This window comes from Macaca thibetana, chromosome 8 (assembly GCF_024542745.1).
Source record: "Macaca thibetana thibetana isolate TM-01 chromosome 8, ASM2454274v1, whole genome shotgun sequence".
Classification (NCBI taxonomy): Eukaryota; Metazoa; Chordata; class Mammalia; order Primates; family Cercopithecidae; genus Macaca; species Macaca thibetana.
In genome coordinates, this window is record NC_065585.1 from 92,509,699 (window position 1) to 92,524,795 (window position 15,097).

A 15,097-nucleotide genomic window follows, 5' to 3' on the forward strand; every position below is an offset into this window, starting at 1 on the left:
AGCCTCCCAAGTAGCTGGGACTACAGGTGCCCGCCACCACGCCTGGCTAAATTTTTAGTTTCACCGTGTTAGCCAGGATGGTCTCGATCTCCTGGCCTCGTGATCCACCCGCCTCGGCCTCCCAAAGTGCTGGGATTACAGGCGTGAGCCACCGCACCCGGCCTAAGGCAGTGCATTTAAGGCAGTGCATCCTAAGCTCTAGGAAATTTCCTTTGAAAATCATCTCCTCTGAGGGGAATGTGCCTACACATGGCCCTCAGGAAGATCTGCTTCCCAGAAAACTGTACTTAAAATGACAGCGGACTGAATCTAGGTTTTCCTTTGAGTTTGGTATTTACAGGGGTAGGAGCGATTAGGGGAGACAAGGAGAAAGATCATAAATCCAAAGTGCACACATCCTTCGATTCTTCAGCTCTCTATATAGAACCAAAGACAGTACAATAAGAGGTATATGAGAACAGAGCATTGAAATCAAGAATAGTGTGCAAATAAAAGATGAAAAGTTCTGAAAATTATAAATATGTCATCACAGGTGGCATAAAAAAGATATGGGTTTGTTAGAATTTAATTTTTTTTAAAGTTTACTTTCTGAATTTGTTCCTATTCTTCCTGAGTTACTAATAAATGTATGAAAACAAAACTAGAAAAATAAGAGGAAGGGAAGAACAGAGAAAAAACATACTTAAACATTCTTAGTATTCCTCTCCACAAGTCAACTAGCATCCTTTTAGTACTGCAGCTCATTTTTCCCATGATTTCTGCTGTGTGACAGGTAAACATCTTTGCTCCCATTGTGAGCTGCCCCAAAGCTATGTTTAAAACAAAATGATGCCAGAATCATCAAAAGAAAGGGCACTCAGTGGAAGATTCTTTGTTCTTCAATTTGGCCAAGTTTCAGTCCAAGATGCTGGCGTCATCTAGTTGTTCGGTTTTCTGGGCCTAGCCATTTCCAACTTCCTGAGTTTTTCTTCACCATTTTTTTTAAACACTTGTTTTTTGAAAAGGAAGCGTCCACTGTAGATAAAGCGTTCCTCATGGAAAGGACCCCAGCTGCTCTTCTCAGCAGTCACAGATCTTCCTCCCACCATTGCTGTGAGTCCCCAGGATTGAAACGACATCTCACAAGAGCAATGTGAAACAGCGATGGAGCCGCACTGCCAGGTCAAAAATCTCAGGAGATGAGCAGAGCAAAATCTGGTTCAAAAGGGAGCTTACTGCAAGTTGAATGTGTGTGATGGACTTCTTAAATTAAGAGTGGCAGCCGGGTGTGGTGGCTCACCCCTGTAATCCCAGCACTTTGGGAGGCCAAGGCAGGTGGATCATCTGAGGTCAGGAGTTCAAGGCCAACCTGACCACCATAGTGAAACCCAGTCTCTACTAAAAAAAAAAAAAAAAAAAAAAAAAAAAATTAGTCAGGCATGGTGACACAAGCCTGCAATCCCAGCTACTTGGGAGGCTGAGGCAGGAGAATCACTTGAACCCGGGAGGCAGAGGTGAGGTTACAGTGCGCCGAGATCATGCCATTGTACTCCAGCCTGGGCAAAAAGAGCAAAATCTCATCTCAAAAAAAAAAAAAAGCAAAGAGTAGCTACCTGCATGATATATCTATCTAACTAGACAGTGTTTTTTAGTAAGTAATTAAATTTTTACTTGGACAGCTGGGTTTTGTTTTGTGTTTTCGTTTTATTTGTCATTAGGTTAAAATAGAATTTTAAGTGAAAAATAAAATCTAAGGGAAATAAAACCTCCACACATGTCAGTAATTGGCTTGTGTGAATGAAAGCAAAATGGAGTTTATGAGTTCTATGTCCTGCTCCTTGAATCTCTTCCCTCCCACAAAACAGCAATTCCAGGACTTCCTCTTCAGTCCAAAAGAAGGTACCAGATCTGTGCACTGGGGCGATGTGGAAGAGACCTGCTTATTGCCCCTGATGTAAACTCCAGTAAGAAAAGACGTCAAGTACAAGTACTAGGAAATCACTTTATACATCTGTTTATAGGTTTGTAAGTACATAAAGATATTAAATGAGAGCTTTCCAAACTCAACTCAAGAGTTCAATTCCATTTTCTGGTCATTTTTCTTCCTCATTGTATGCCTGCTTATTTCCATTGTTAGCTCTTGCATGTTTTCCTCCAAGTTTTGCTTTTTGGCCTCTTTATTTTATACATGTCTTTTCCTATTGCCATTTCACCTTGCATTCACCTCTCTCCCCAGAAAACTGGAACATTAAGCCCTTTTCAAAATGTTTTTTCGTGGCATTATTAAGAATTAGTGACTGAGCAAGAACCACTTTTTTCTCCTTTTTATGTAACTATTGTACATAATAAGTTGATAGTTATCATTTAAACTGAACTTTTTTCTTAAAGTAGTTTCAAGTTAGGGAAAATAAGAGTGGCAGAGTTTACCCTTACTGTTCTTACTCCTATCGAGAAGTAGATTCTCAAAGCCAGGAAGAACCCATTATAGGAATTTCAGAATATACCTTCTGTCGGTTTTCATCTATAATGAGGTATATGAGAATGAAGTATATAAATGCCCTGAGAAATTTGGAAAGGGACAGCTTTTTTAAAAAATAAAACATCTGTTTTGAGAAAAGAAATGACTCGTTAGGTTTTACAGAATTAATTACAAGCTTGTCAGTAGTATCGGGGCTTAAGCAGTAAAGACGATCAAGTCTTCTTTTCCAGGGAGAAGAAAACAAAGTTCCCAATAAGAAGTGTAATTTTCAAGACTGCAGTACAAATTAGGTTGATTTCTTGAATCACATCATAATCATGTGCCTCATCTCTAATTCTGGAAGACTTTGAAAGAATGATAATCTACCTCCACCCCATCCCAGGGGCCTGAACACACACACTGAAGTAGAAATCTTTTTCCACTTCTAATGATCCATTACTTGGACAAGGAACTCATTGAACATGAGGCCTGATTTTACAAGACTTAAACCTTTCCATTGGCAATTTATTGAGGTCCATGAGAATAATCCAAATGAAGAATACTTAAAATATCTACTCCCATAGACGAGGTTCTAGAAACCAAAACCTATTTTTGAATTGAGATTTATGAGAAGAAAGCACTATCTCCTGAGCAATAAACTCTCCACACTGAAAAACACATACGCCTTGGGTTTCTTATGTTCTTATTTCCCAATGACCCCCAGACTTGAGTAGACACAATGTAGTAACTTTTGTTTTTTACGTGTGAAGAAGAGAAAGCAAGTGAAACAATTGAGTTGTATATTATGGCCTTGATCCATTTCACTCCTGCAACTTGACCCACAAGTTAAATTTGAAAACTTAGTTCTATGAATGAGTTCTCAGTTTTTAAATATGTTTGTATAGGATATCTATATCCTAGACCAACAAGAGGACAATAGCTCAAACAGAACACAATTATGAGACCAGCATTCCAAGCACAGTCAAAGGGAGGTCCATGAATATTTATGTATCCTTTCCAATGACTTTAGTGGGGAGCGGCTGCCTGGAGTGGTGACAAGGCAACCAGGCCCTTGGGTAGCTGAATTGCAAAATAGAATTCAGCTTAAAGCTGGTCTAAAGAAGATTGCACTTAAGTGTGCTTCTGAAATTTTGATTTGTGTCCACTGGCACTCTTTGCGGGTTATGTTTAGTTTTGCTAAAGAAACTCACGGAGTTCATCCTTGCCTTCTGGGTAATTCTTCAGAGGGTTAGGGTGAGTTAATAGCATCCATGTGGCAAGATAACAATAGATTGGTGTTGCTTTGTGGAGGCTCACACATAGAAGTGGCTTCCTCAGAAATATGTGTTGGTTTTCATTATTTTAACCCTCACATGCTACTGATCTCTTGTCATCTAGTTATTCATTTAGCACATGGAGGGGCCTTCGCTAGAGTTGAGCCACTTTGTATGCAACAGAGATACTCACGGGCAGAGGGGGATTTCACAACGCAGTGCTTACTATCCTGAGTAAACCAAGCCATTTTCATCTTAGGCAGTGTCACATCTGTCATAAACTCATATGGCTTGAAAAGAAGGAAAATCGACAGGAAAAAAATCACCTGTGTTTCATTGTTGTTTTCTCTTATTTTGTAGTTTTAAAGTATTCATAACAATGGACCATTTTATTTAGACTATAGCAACTGCCGTTCAGCAAAGGCAGTGAACACTTTTTGTTTGCTAGTTTAAAAAGCAGTTCAGCGATTGGTGTGGTGTTTATTATGAAATGATGACAAAAGAGTTCTGGTGGTTTTAATAGTTTTAGCTTACGAGAGCTGTCGTTAATTTTGTCTGTAGTGTTGCAGGTGAAAAAATGCACAATGGATAAATAGTCTATATTGGTTTAACTGAACATAATATATAGTGTGTTCTGGAGTTGTTTGTCTCAATAGACTATAGTAATCAAAAGTAATGAACCTATTATGTGCAGGACCTTGGAGAGCGTCGAATGGCAGTAAAAGTGTGGCACATAAAAGGTTTATTAAAGGAAATTAAAGTCCATCATTGCCACACCTGCTCCCCTATTATAAGTCTATGGCAGGTCAGTGCCTTCAATCACAACTCAGCCTCTGAGAGCAGAAATGCAGCTCCCATTACCATTGCAGTCACACCGCATCGGAGCTAGTGTCAGGATTTAAGGATGGGAGCCACTGAGCGCACCTTCTGCCTGCCTCTGATTTTCAACAAGCAAAGCAACTTATTTACGTTTAAGAATTTCTTCTGATAATGTACAGAAGTGAATTAAACTAAGAGATGATTAGTGGATTCTAGTGAAATGGATGAGTGTATCAAGGTCAGAGTCTGAAAACAACAGGCTTTTAAAGTCTTTGCATCCCTTTGATAATTGATTTGATGACATTTAAAATATTTAGTAATGATGTTTTGGGGAATTTGACACTGACATATATATCACTCAAATTTCACCTTCCTTATACCTTTGAATGATTATAACTGGCATTTATTCTGAAATTATAAGAGTAAACGTATGTCATTGTTGATAATCAAAATTTCTAATGGTATTTTCTGGGGGCATTTCAGGGGTTTGTCTTCATGGTACTTTTTTCACAAGGAATCATTTTTTTCCCAAGCTTAGAAAGAGATATGTATTCAGAAGAAAGGACTTAGATTTTAGTAAATTGGTCTGAAATCTTTTGGTTTGACATGTGAGGTTTCGTCTCCTTCACAGCCACTGTTAATGAGACGAGCCTTTTTCCATCTTTGTAATGCCAGAAGTGTTTGAGTCACTTCAAACACTTGTGGACAAGGACATCTGCCCTCTTGTCGCTGTTCTCTCTGGTTTCCAGCAACTGTGGATGTATTTCCAAAGCTGGTGGTGTGTGTGGGGAGTCACGGTTATGTACTATAGAGCCGGGCTGTGAGTCAAGAGCATGGAAGGCTACTGTTTTTCATAATGACCTTCAGAACTTCTAATTACATGTTTTCATATTTTGGTCAATGTCAAAGGAATGACCTTAGGACTTTGTGTTCATGTTATAGATGGATGCAGAGGCTGAAGATAAAACGCTGCGTACTCGCTCTAAAGGAACTGAGGGTGAGTTAGCAAGCAGGTTCTATGACACTATGCCTACCACACCATGAAATATGAGAGTTCCAGTGCTCAGTCCCTCCTGTGCAGTCAGAATGACTACAACTTCCTTGGGGCTTCTTTTTTCAAATCAAGCTAGGACACTGGCTCTTGGCATGGAGAGGCAAAATATTATGAACTAGGAGTTAAAGAATTCAGAAAAGTCCAAATGATATACGATGCTAACTTTTACAAAATGCAATCATGAGTGGATTTGAACATCACGCAAAACAGCATAAGGTTCAGCAAGTGAAGGATGTTTCATGGAAAACTTCAAATTAATGGCCAAAGGAAAAGACAGAATGATTAGTTTATTGCCAAAGCAGGTTTTGATTTTTATGTTATCTGGTTTAGTGGTTCCCAACCTAAACTCAGTTCAAGTAAAATGATGGTGTTTGTTTTTTGACTGTCTCTGCTGGGAATTTCCAGCAGCTCTGATGTTTGGAAGGTTTAACTTGCTGGTTATCCCTCTCTTTTTGTAACCAACAGATGGTAATGTAATATTGAAATATAAACAGGCCCTTGATGATCTAAACATCTGGAAAACAGGATTGACTGGCAATAATACCCCTTAAGGAAAATAAATTTTATTATAATTGGCTATATTTTTGTGACCCTTAATTCTAAGTGGAAAACTCTAGGTTCACCACAGCCTCTGAAAATACTCGGATAGCTGTTCCCTTACCCCCCCCCCACCCCACCCTCCTTGGAATCCACCTCACAGAGGAAGAGCTGCGGCAAAGCCGTAACCCTGCAGCTCTTTAGAAGGGTGTTGAGATGTACAGTTGACAGTGGCTGATCAAATGGAATGCTTTCATTATCTGTATATTTGTATATGTAGTCAAGGTAGTTAATTCCTCTTTGAGCAAAGTCCAGAATCCCAAAATTTTTAATAAATTCAAGGATAATTGTTTTCAGTTAAAATATAACCATGCTTATCATTAACCATGGTAACCAAAATGCAGAATAATGCTGTGCTCATGAGACTTTTTTCTACCTAAACAGAAATTTTATACTGTATTATTTTCCAGTCTTACTTTATATTACTTTTAAAGTAACCACATTATATATCCTAATATTTGGAATGTAGTATTTCTAAACAATAGCTTTTTTATGGAGCAAACTTCTCAATAGGATACCAGCTTAAGAAAAGCTATTTGACCCATTATTTGGAATAAGTTTATGCCTGCCATAAATATCAGCATGCTAGGGTGTGTATTTGGATTATTTGAATTTCTTCTTTTGACTTCTAAAAGCACAGTATTCTGTCATACTTTTAAAATGCGGGTTTTTTAAAATTTGCAATTCCTTTTGGACTTTAAATTCCTCTGGCACAGGCATGAACACCCTTAATAGAGCCAAAATGTTCTTCTAGAAATGAAACAACTGTTTCTCGTGAGGCATGAGTAATCTTTGAAACCACCTGTTGTCTCTCTCAATATGCTGCTTATCCTTGTGTAGGCAGGTATTTATAAACATGAACTTCTTTAGTTCCCATCATTTCAGTCAGAAAAATCAAAGCTGTTTTTCCTGTAAGTTCTTCATTTTTAAAAGGTTGGTGGTATTAACATGGCTGAAGCTCATCCTCCCCTTTCTATATGGAGGAAGTTTACGAGTAAAAGCATGGAACATATTTATTTAGTAAAGTTTTACCAGTTTTATTTGAATATGTGTTAATATTACTAAAAATATAATCTTGAGATTCCTTTTGAATAATTTTCTACTAAAAATAAAATGTATTTAAAAAATAATCTGAGTCATTTGTGCTCCTGTGAATTTTCAATGAATCTTTAAGGACAGGTACCTGGAAAATCCAATCTATGATTACCAGGCCCCAGGGTCACCCAAGGTACTCAACCCACAGTCTGCCTATTCTGGGCCACATCCATCTGTCCTATCATCTCCAAAGAACCAGAGCAAGAAAAGATAAACCCACCCAGTGAGAAACTTGTTGGTCGTTACCTCTAGGTGGGTGAAAAGTTTCCATTATGCAGTTTTGAAAATTATCAACTGATTGGGTCTTCTTTTTCTTCTTTTTTTGTCAACAGTGCCAATGGATTCGCTAATCCAGGAGCTCAGGTAAGATTTGCCCTGTATTACTTTTTTTCACATTAATGGGCTTTGATTATTTGAATAATTTGTACTTCTGAAGCCTCAGAATACTTGTTTTAACAGAAGGAATTGGCGAAAGGGCTTTTTTCATCCAGACGCTCTGTATGCACCAGGAAGGCAGAGGAGAATAACTGTACTGATACTTGATCCTGAACAACTCAATCTATTGTATTAATGACATAACAAAACAACGTTTTGCTGTGATGTGAGTGGTAGCCCACTTTTCTTCATCAAGCGTGTGCTCCCTTTGTGCACACCTCGCATGCGGTTGGATTTCACACTGATGGTCAGGGAAGAGCTGAGCTGTTATCCATGAACCTGACTGGTGGATAACCCAGATCCTAAGTTATCCACTTCTTGCATTAAATAATTAGATGATTCCAGGCCGAGGTGAGCAGATTTCCTGAGCTCAGGAGTTCGAGACCAGCCTGGGCAACATGGTGAAACCCCGATACTACTAAAGTACAAAAAACTAGCCGGGCATGGCGGCGTGAACCTATAGTCCCAGCGACTCAGGAGGCTGAGGCAGGAGAATTGCTTGAACCTGGGAAGTGGAGGTTGCAGTGAGCTGAGATCATACCACTGCACTCCAGCCTGGGTGACAGAGTGAGACTCCATCTCAAAATAATAATAATAATAATAATTATTATTATTAGATGATTCCATCAGGCAACTAATTTTTTAACCTAAACATGGGAACATAGTGTGACCAATAGTTTTTTTTGAGTGGGTTCATGCATTTTCATCACAGATATTGTTGCTACTACACCTAGACAATATTGTGAAAATTCCACCCTAACATGTTTTCCAGGATAAATTCTAATTAGATTTTCTTTCAGTGTCTTTGTCAAGGTGTAGTCAAAAGAAAGTATATTTTTTTAGGAAGAAACACATGCAGATGACACATTTTCTGTCAGGAACAAGATAATTGCTCTGTATATTTATCTACATGTGCTATTGACAACCTAGGAAGTCCCAAATCCACTATGTAGTCCACCTTTCCAGAAACAGCAGTGGTCTGTATTTGTTCCTCAGGGAAATGTTTGAAAAATGGAGGATGTGTAACAGTGTCTAATACACTTAAACTTTGTAAGGTATGCAATTTACACAGTTCTTTCTCCAGGCAACTGAGCTTGTGATTCCCCTAAAACACAGGCTGTCACTGTTGCTTCCATGTAGCTTATGATCTCTGTCATAGCCTTGGTTCATTTATGTAGCAAAACACTTATCTGTTAGAATTCATGCAGATGCTCTTCTCTGTGGAGTTTTTCAGTAGGGAATCCATGGCCCTACCTGTGTAATCAATTTTGTCTTACGAATTTTATTTTATTTTTATCTATTTATTTTTTTGAGACATGGTCTCAAACGGTCTCACTCAGTCTCTCAGGCTGGAGTGCAGTGGTGCGATCATGGTTCACTGCAACCTCAAACTCCTGGGCTCAGGCAATCCTCCTGCCTCAGCCTCTTGAGTAGCTGGGAGTACAGGTATGTGCCACCACACCTGGCTAATTTTTATATTTTTAGTAGAGACAGTGTCTTGCTATGTTGCCTAGGCTGGTCTCAAACTCCTGGGCTCAAGCGTTCCTCCCACCTCAGCTTCCCAAAGCTCTGAGATTAACAGGAGTGAGCCACTGCACCCAGCTTAAGAATTTTGATTTTGAAAGTATTTTGATAAGAACAGGACATATAGTATACCCCTACATTTGGACAGGATTAAACTGTTGAATAACCTTGGTCATTTAAATTATTGCCTTTAGAATTTGCTCTTATTTAAAATTCTTTTCTTTCTGGAGGCTTTATTTATATCCCCTGTAGAATGTTCAAGAGAAGTTTAAAATGACCCAGTGCTCCAAGTGGGGGACGTGTTTGCAGTCCCTGGAGTGGTTTCTTGGTTCTTGTTGTAGAATCAGTGTGCCCGTGGACACGAGGCCACTCACTTACATGGTGAGGGACACCAGAGCCTTTTAAAGGAATCAAGCCATTTGGAGAAAAAAAGCCCTTAATTTTAGTGATGTTTCTTGAAGGCAACTTTTATACAAGATAATCTTTAAGGAATTAATGTGTGTATATTGGCCTAAAAAGAAAAATATAATTCATAGAGAAAAAGTTAGGTATTAGCAGAGAGAAGCAAATTTGTGGGAAGAAATGTTTACTGTGCTCTATGTGGAGAAATAGAAATTACTATTTAAGCATGTCAGTAGCATTAATAATAATTATATATATATGTATATATATAGAGAGAGATAGAGTTTTGCTCTTGTTGCCCAAGCTGGAGTGCAATGGCACGATCTCAGTTCACTACAACCTCTACCTCCCGGGTTCAAGTGATTCTCCTGCCTCAGTCCCTAGAGTAGCTGGGATTACAGGCGTGCGCCACCATGCTGGGCTAATTTTGTATTTTTAGTAGAGACGGGGTTTCTCCATGTTGGTCAGACTGGTCTCAAACTCCTGATCTCAGGTGATCTGCCCATCTTGGCCTCCCAAAGTGCTGGGATTACAGGCATGAGCCACCACATCCAGCCAATAAACTAATATTTATTGGGGTCCTATGTGCCAGACACTCTTGGGCTTTCTTAATCTCTATTATCTCACTTAATCTTCCCGATAACCTTATAAGGCAGAAACTCTGATATTTCAATTTTCAGATGAATAAAGTGAAAATAAATAATTTATGGAAATAACCCAAGGCTACACAGCTGGTAGGCAATCCAGACTTCGGACTCAAAGGCCAGCTTCTCACCCACCAGACTAGTCTTTCTCTCACACACAATTAATACTGTTTAGAGTAGAAACCAAAAAGCGATGTAAGCAACAAATTTCTCACAGTCTATATTTTTAACCCTCATGGTTTATCTTTCAAACAGCCTAGTTTTCTTAAATTTGGACAAATAATGTAGTTTAAGATAATAATGTTTCTATTTTCCTAATTCTCTAAAGATTATTTTTTGTCAGATATTTCATTTTAACTTATTTGTTATTAGAGTAACTCAGAAAGCTGATGATAATTGTTGGGAAAATTTATAAAAAACATTAATTCACCTATTTTTCTTTAACGAGATCCAGCTTATAAAAATCACTAAGTGATTATTTGAAATTTTATAATCATTTCTGTTCAACAGAATGACCGTGCTTAGACAGACAAGGTCCCAAGTTGTTTCTTTTTGGTTTTGGTGGAGCCTCACCGTGTTGCCCAGGCTGGACTGCAGTGGAGCAATCTCGGTTCACTGCAACTTCCGCCTCCTAGGTTCAAGCTATTCTCCTGCCTCAGCCCCTGGAGTAGCTGGGACTACAGGCATGTGCCAGCACGCCTGGCTAATTTTTTGTATTTTTAGTAGAGACAGGGTTTCACTGTGTGAGCCAGGAGAGTCTCAATTTCCTGACCTTGGGATCCACCTGCCTCGGCCTCCCAAAGTGCTGGGATTACAGGCTTGAGCCACCGCGCCCGGCCCCAAGTTGTTTCTTAAGTAGTTTAAGTTGACCCAGACATAGATTTTAATTATTATTCTATGTAAATCTTGGGGGAAAAGTACTGATTCATATGGAAGCTTATATTTTTAGCATCTTTTAAATTTTTGTCCATTTCCTGCAATTCCTCTTCCAATTTTTTCCACAGGTTTGTTGTGATCCAGCACAACTGTGTGCCTGAATTCTGAATATCTTAGGAAATGTGGCATGTTTTCCCCAGCGTAAAAGTTATGGCTATTTTGTAGAGAACACTGGCAACTTTATTTGGTTCTTCTTTTTAGAATGCATTGGACATGTTATTGCTTCTAGGGCGACTACTTACAAAAGTACTAATACAAATGAAGCTAATTTAAATATACTGTATATTGTTCATGGCACTAATAAAATTGATACTGACATTCTCATCTTCTTCTTATACTCTATGTCAGCTACTATCATCACCATTAAAAAAGCAATTTATAACCACAGGCCCACCTTTAATCATATTCCCTATTAGCATTTCCAGTCTTTCCTCTAACACGATTCAGGTTACAGGTGGTGTCGAGAAGGCTCTCCTGTGTCTTTCTAAATCATGACCATTGAATTATCTCTGCGCTTTTCTTTTATTACCATTATCCTTAGTCTGAACCTCATGCTATTGCATCTACTAATATTGGTAATTGTCTCTTGCATTGGCAAAGTGTTTTTACACCAGTCCAGCCCCCTTCCTCTAATTAGGAAAATATATTCTAGCCCCTGAAATGACTTTCGTATGTGACTACTTAGAGAGACAAATGAATTCAGGCCTCTTAAGCATATTAGAGTCAAATTTCTCTGTCCATTCACGGTCTTTTTGCTGTGTACCAATTTGTCAGCTTAAGTTTGGTAATGAAAGTTTTAATTGAAGTTTCTCTCTTTGTTTTATTTTACATAATTTCTTACTTTATATAAAATCCTATCATTTGGCATTTTCCTCTAAGTTTTAAAATGTTAAATATTTTATGAGCTCTCTAATCAATAAATTATAGGTTTATTTTATTTATTTATTTTGAGACAGGATCTCACTCTGTCACCCAGGCTGGAGTACAGTAGCGTGACCTTGGCTCATTGGAGCCTTAACCTCCTGGGCTCGGGCAATCCTTCGACCTCAGTCTTTGGAGTAGCTGGAACTACAGGCATGCACCACCACACCCGGCTAATTTTGTTTATTTCTGTACAGATGAGGTTCTCACTATGTTGCTCAGCCTGGTCTCCATCAAACTCTCGAGCTCAAGTAATCTTCTTGCCTTGGCCTCCCAAAGTGCTGGGACTATAGGTGTGAGCCACCATGCCTGGCCTAGTTATAGATTTAACAATAACATTTCATGAGTATGTGAAAATTGTTATGCATTACAGATCTAGATGGCTTTCTAGTTTTTCTTTTATCTTATTTCATTCACTATAGTCTTTATATCAGTAATAAATACTTTAATATTTTGGAAGTTTTTTTTAGAATTCAGTTTCCTTTAGTGGTCATAATTTTATTGGAACTTATTACATAAAGATTTCTGGAGGTGACAACTAAAGAAAAAAGTGAACTGATCCTGATTTCTAATAGTTATGTGTTCCATAAGTCCATCAGCCAGGCAAAAGGAAATTAATCATTTTAATCATGAGGTTAGAGAAAGTAAGGGAGAAACTCTCTTCTTTCCTTTTTGTGGTATTATTTCCAAATGTGGGGCTCAATGAATGTTTTAGAGATTTAATAGCGTAACTACTATATCATGTTGGCAATGTATCTTTTTCAATACTAGGACAGACCTGAACATTAGAATCCAAGAAACTAACGCCTTCAAGAAAACCCTTTTTACCTATAAGCCACTTTGAGAGGGACTCGAGACTGATCACCCAAGAAGCTGATGATGAGGATTAATTTAGAAGGGAGAAGTGTCCCTCCAGGGTGTGGGGGAGTGGTCTGTAGGGTTCAGTCACCCCGGCATCGGTCTTGTCCATGCCTCTGTGTGATGGAGGGGCTCCGTGTGGAACATGAGGGTGGAGGTCTCACACCAACAGAAGCATTGCAGAGATTATTTTTTGTTTACTGTACTGTTCTTACTAGGGCAGAAAAGTGTCTTAAAATATATTGGGGAAGCTTTCAATAAGAATAAAAACAAAAAAGAGTTTGTAGTTTAACAAGAAAAGCTGATGAACTCTAATGCTCTTGTATGTTTATGTATTTGCATAGCCTATTCTAGCATTTAGCGCTGAAGGTGTATTGAGTGGGCCTCAACAGGTACGCACTGAATGATTTGTTGGAACAATGTGCACAGCATCTGGTTGGAGCCATAGGGCAAGCCCGTAAGGTCGTCAGGACAAATGACATTACCTGCATTTACTCATATGTGCTGAGTTCATGGAAGTTAAGTGCTTTATACCTGGCCTGTGACAGGGAAGCGACTGAACCAGAGACAGGACTCAGGTCCCGTCTCCAGTCCAGAGCCCGCACCCCCTGCAGCCACGGGATATTGTCTGCTGCCACTGCAGGCTGCTGCATGCCACTTTACCATCCATACTTGGGGGGACTATTAATTTAAATTTTATCAATAAATTAATATATCAAGCTGAAAAGTATCCTAACCTTCCGACAAACCCTGCCACATCTTCATAATTCCCTGCACTGCTAATTATAAAGAGACTGCTGGCCGGGCATGGTGGCTCATCCCTGTAATCCCAGCACTTTGGAAGACTAAGGCAGGTGGAACACTTGAGGTTAGGAGTTTGAGACCAGCTTGGCCAACATAGCGAAACCCTGTCTCTACTAAAAATATGAAAATTAGCCAGGGGTGGTGGCACACACCTGTGATCCCATCTACTAGGGAAGCTGAAGCAGGAGAATTGCTGGAACCCAGGAGGTGGAGGTTGCAGTGAGCCTAGATTGTGCAATCTAGGAAATACAATAAAATAAAATACAAATAAAATCAAAATTAAAAAAAAAATTTAAAAAAGCAGACCACTACCATTTCCTTCTAAATTGTTTCCTAGAAGATAATTATGTGATTTTAAGTAGATGTTAAAATATCTAGGAATGACTCAAATATACATCCATTTTATTTGTTTTTTCTTTTGAAATGCCATCTCCCAAGCGATGACCTATCAAGGGCCTTGTACTTCCAAGGCTGATTTTGCAGTATGGGAGGTGTGAGTCACTTAACCTACACCTGAGGCCTGTAATAGTCATTTACAAATGGACTAAAAGTGGAATCCTCTTCCTTCATAGTACCCTAACCACAAAGGACTAAATAGTTAAGGTTTTTCCAGTTTTTATCACATGTATGTAATAAAATGTATATATTACATAAATTACATAGTACATAATATATATAACCGTGATTATACCAACCAACACACTGTAATAAAGCATAGTGTGTGTGTGTATATATATGTATATATATATAAAATGGTGATTACACAGGACAGAGCACTCCCCAACTTGTCTAAGGTGTACTTTAAATCTTAATATCTGTATTTTAGAAAAATACTATGGAGCTAATGAATAAATGTCCATAGAGCTAAGAGACTCAGAAACAAAATAAGAGCAGGAAAACGTGCTTCATTTTCTTTGCTTGTTTTTCTCTACATTCAAGTATTATCACAAGGATATTGGTGGCCTCTGTCAACCAATAGATTACAGGATTTGAGAGTCTAAGGCACTAACATCTCTAAAAATCAGACATCTTCTAAAACTGTGGCAAAATATCACCACTGCAGGCTATATGTGAGGATTGACTTGTATTGCTGCTTTTGCATTGTCAGAGCTTACCTACAGAGATAATTCTTTCATCCATTTAGCTTTTCTTTTCTTGTAACATAAATACTTTTACACAGCAGAATTTGCCACTCTTGACTGAGGCATGAATATTTCCTTTGATATTTGTTCTTGTGCTCTAGCACAGTATTAGATGTTGCAGTGGATATGCAATTCACAGCATTGGTAACAAACCC

The 15,097-nt window shown here is 38.6% G+C and overlaps 1 protein-coding gene across 3 annotated transcripts in view; it reads left to right on the forward strand.

The window, feature by feature from the left end:
• ST18 (ST18 C2H2C-type zinc finger transcription factor) overlaps positions 1 to 15,097 on the forward strand; it is a 122,258-nt gene that overhangs the window by 10,382 nt on the left and 96,779 nt on the right. The window contains exons 4-6 of one of the 3 annotated variants that reach the window (XM_050801790.1): positions 1,845 to 2,004; positions 5,473 to 5,527; positions 7,609 to 7,639. In XM_050801790.1, the coding sequence (XP_050657747.1) occupies positions 5,473 to 5,527; positions 7,609 to 7,639 (86 nt within the window). In that variant the 5' untranslated portion in view covers positions 1,845 to 2,004. The remainder of the gene's footprint in view (positions 1 to 1,844; positions 2,005 to 5,472; positions 5,528 to 7,608; positions 7,640 to 15,097) is intronic. The other 2 variants (XM_050801787.1, XM_050801788.1) reach the window with 2 other exon arrangements.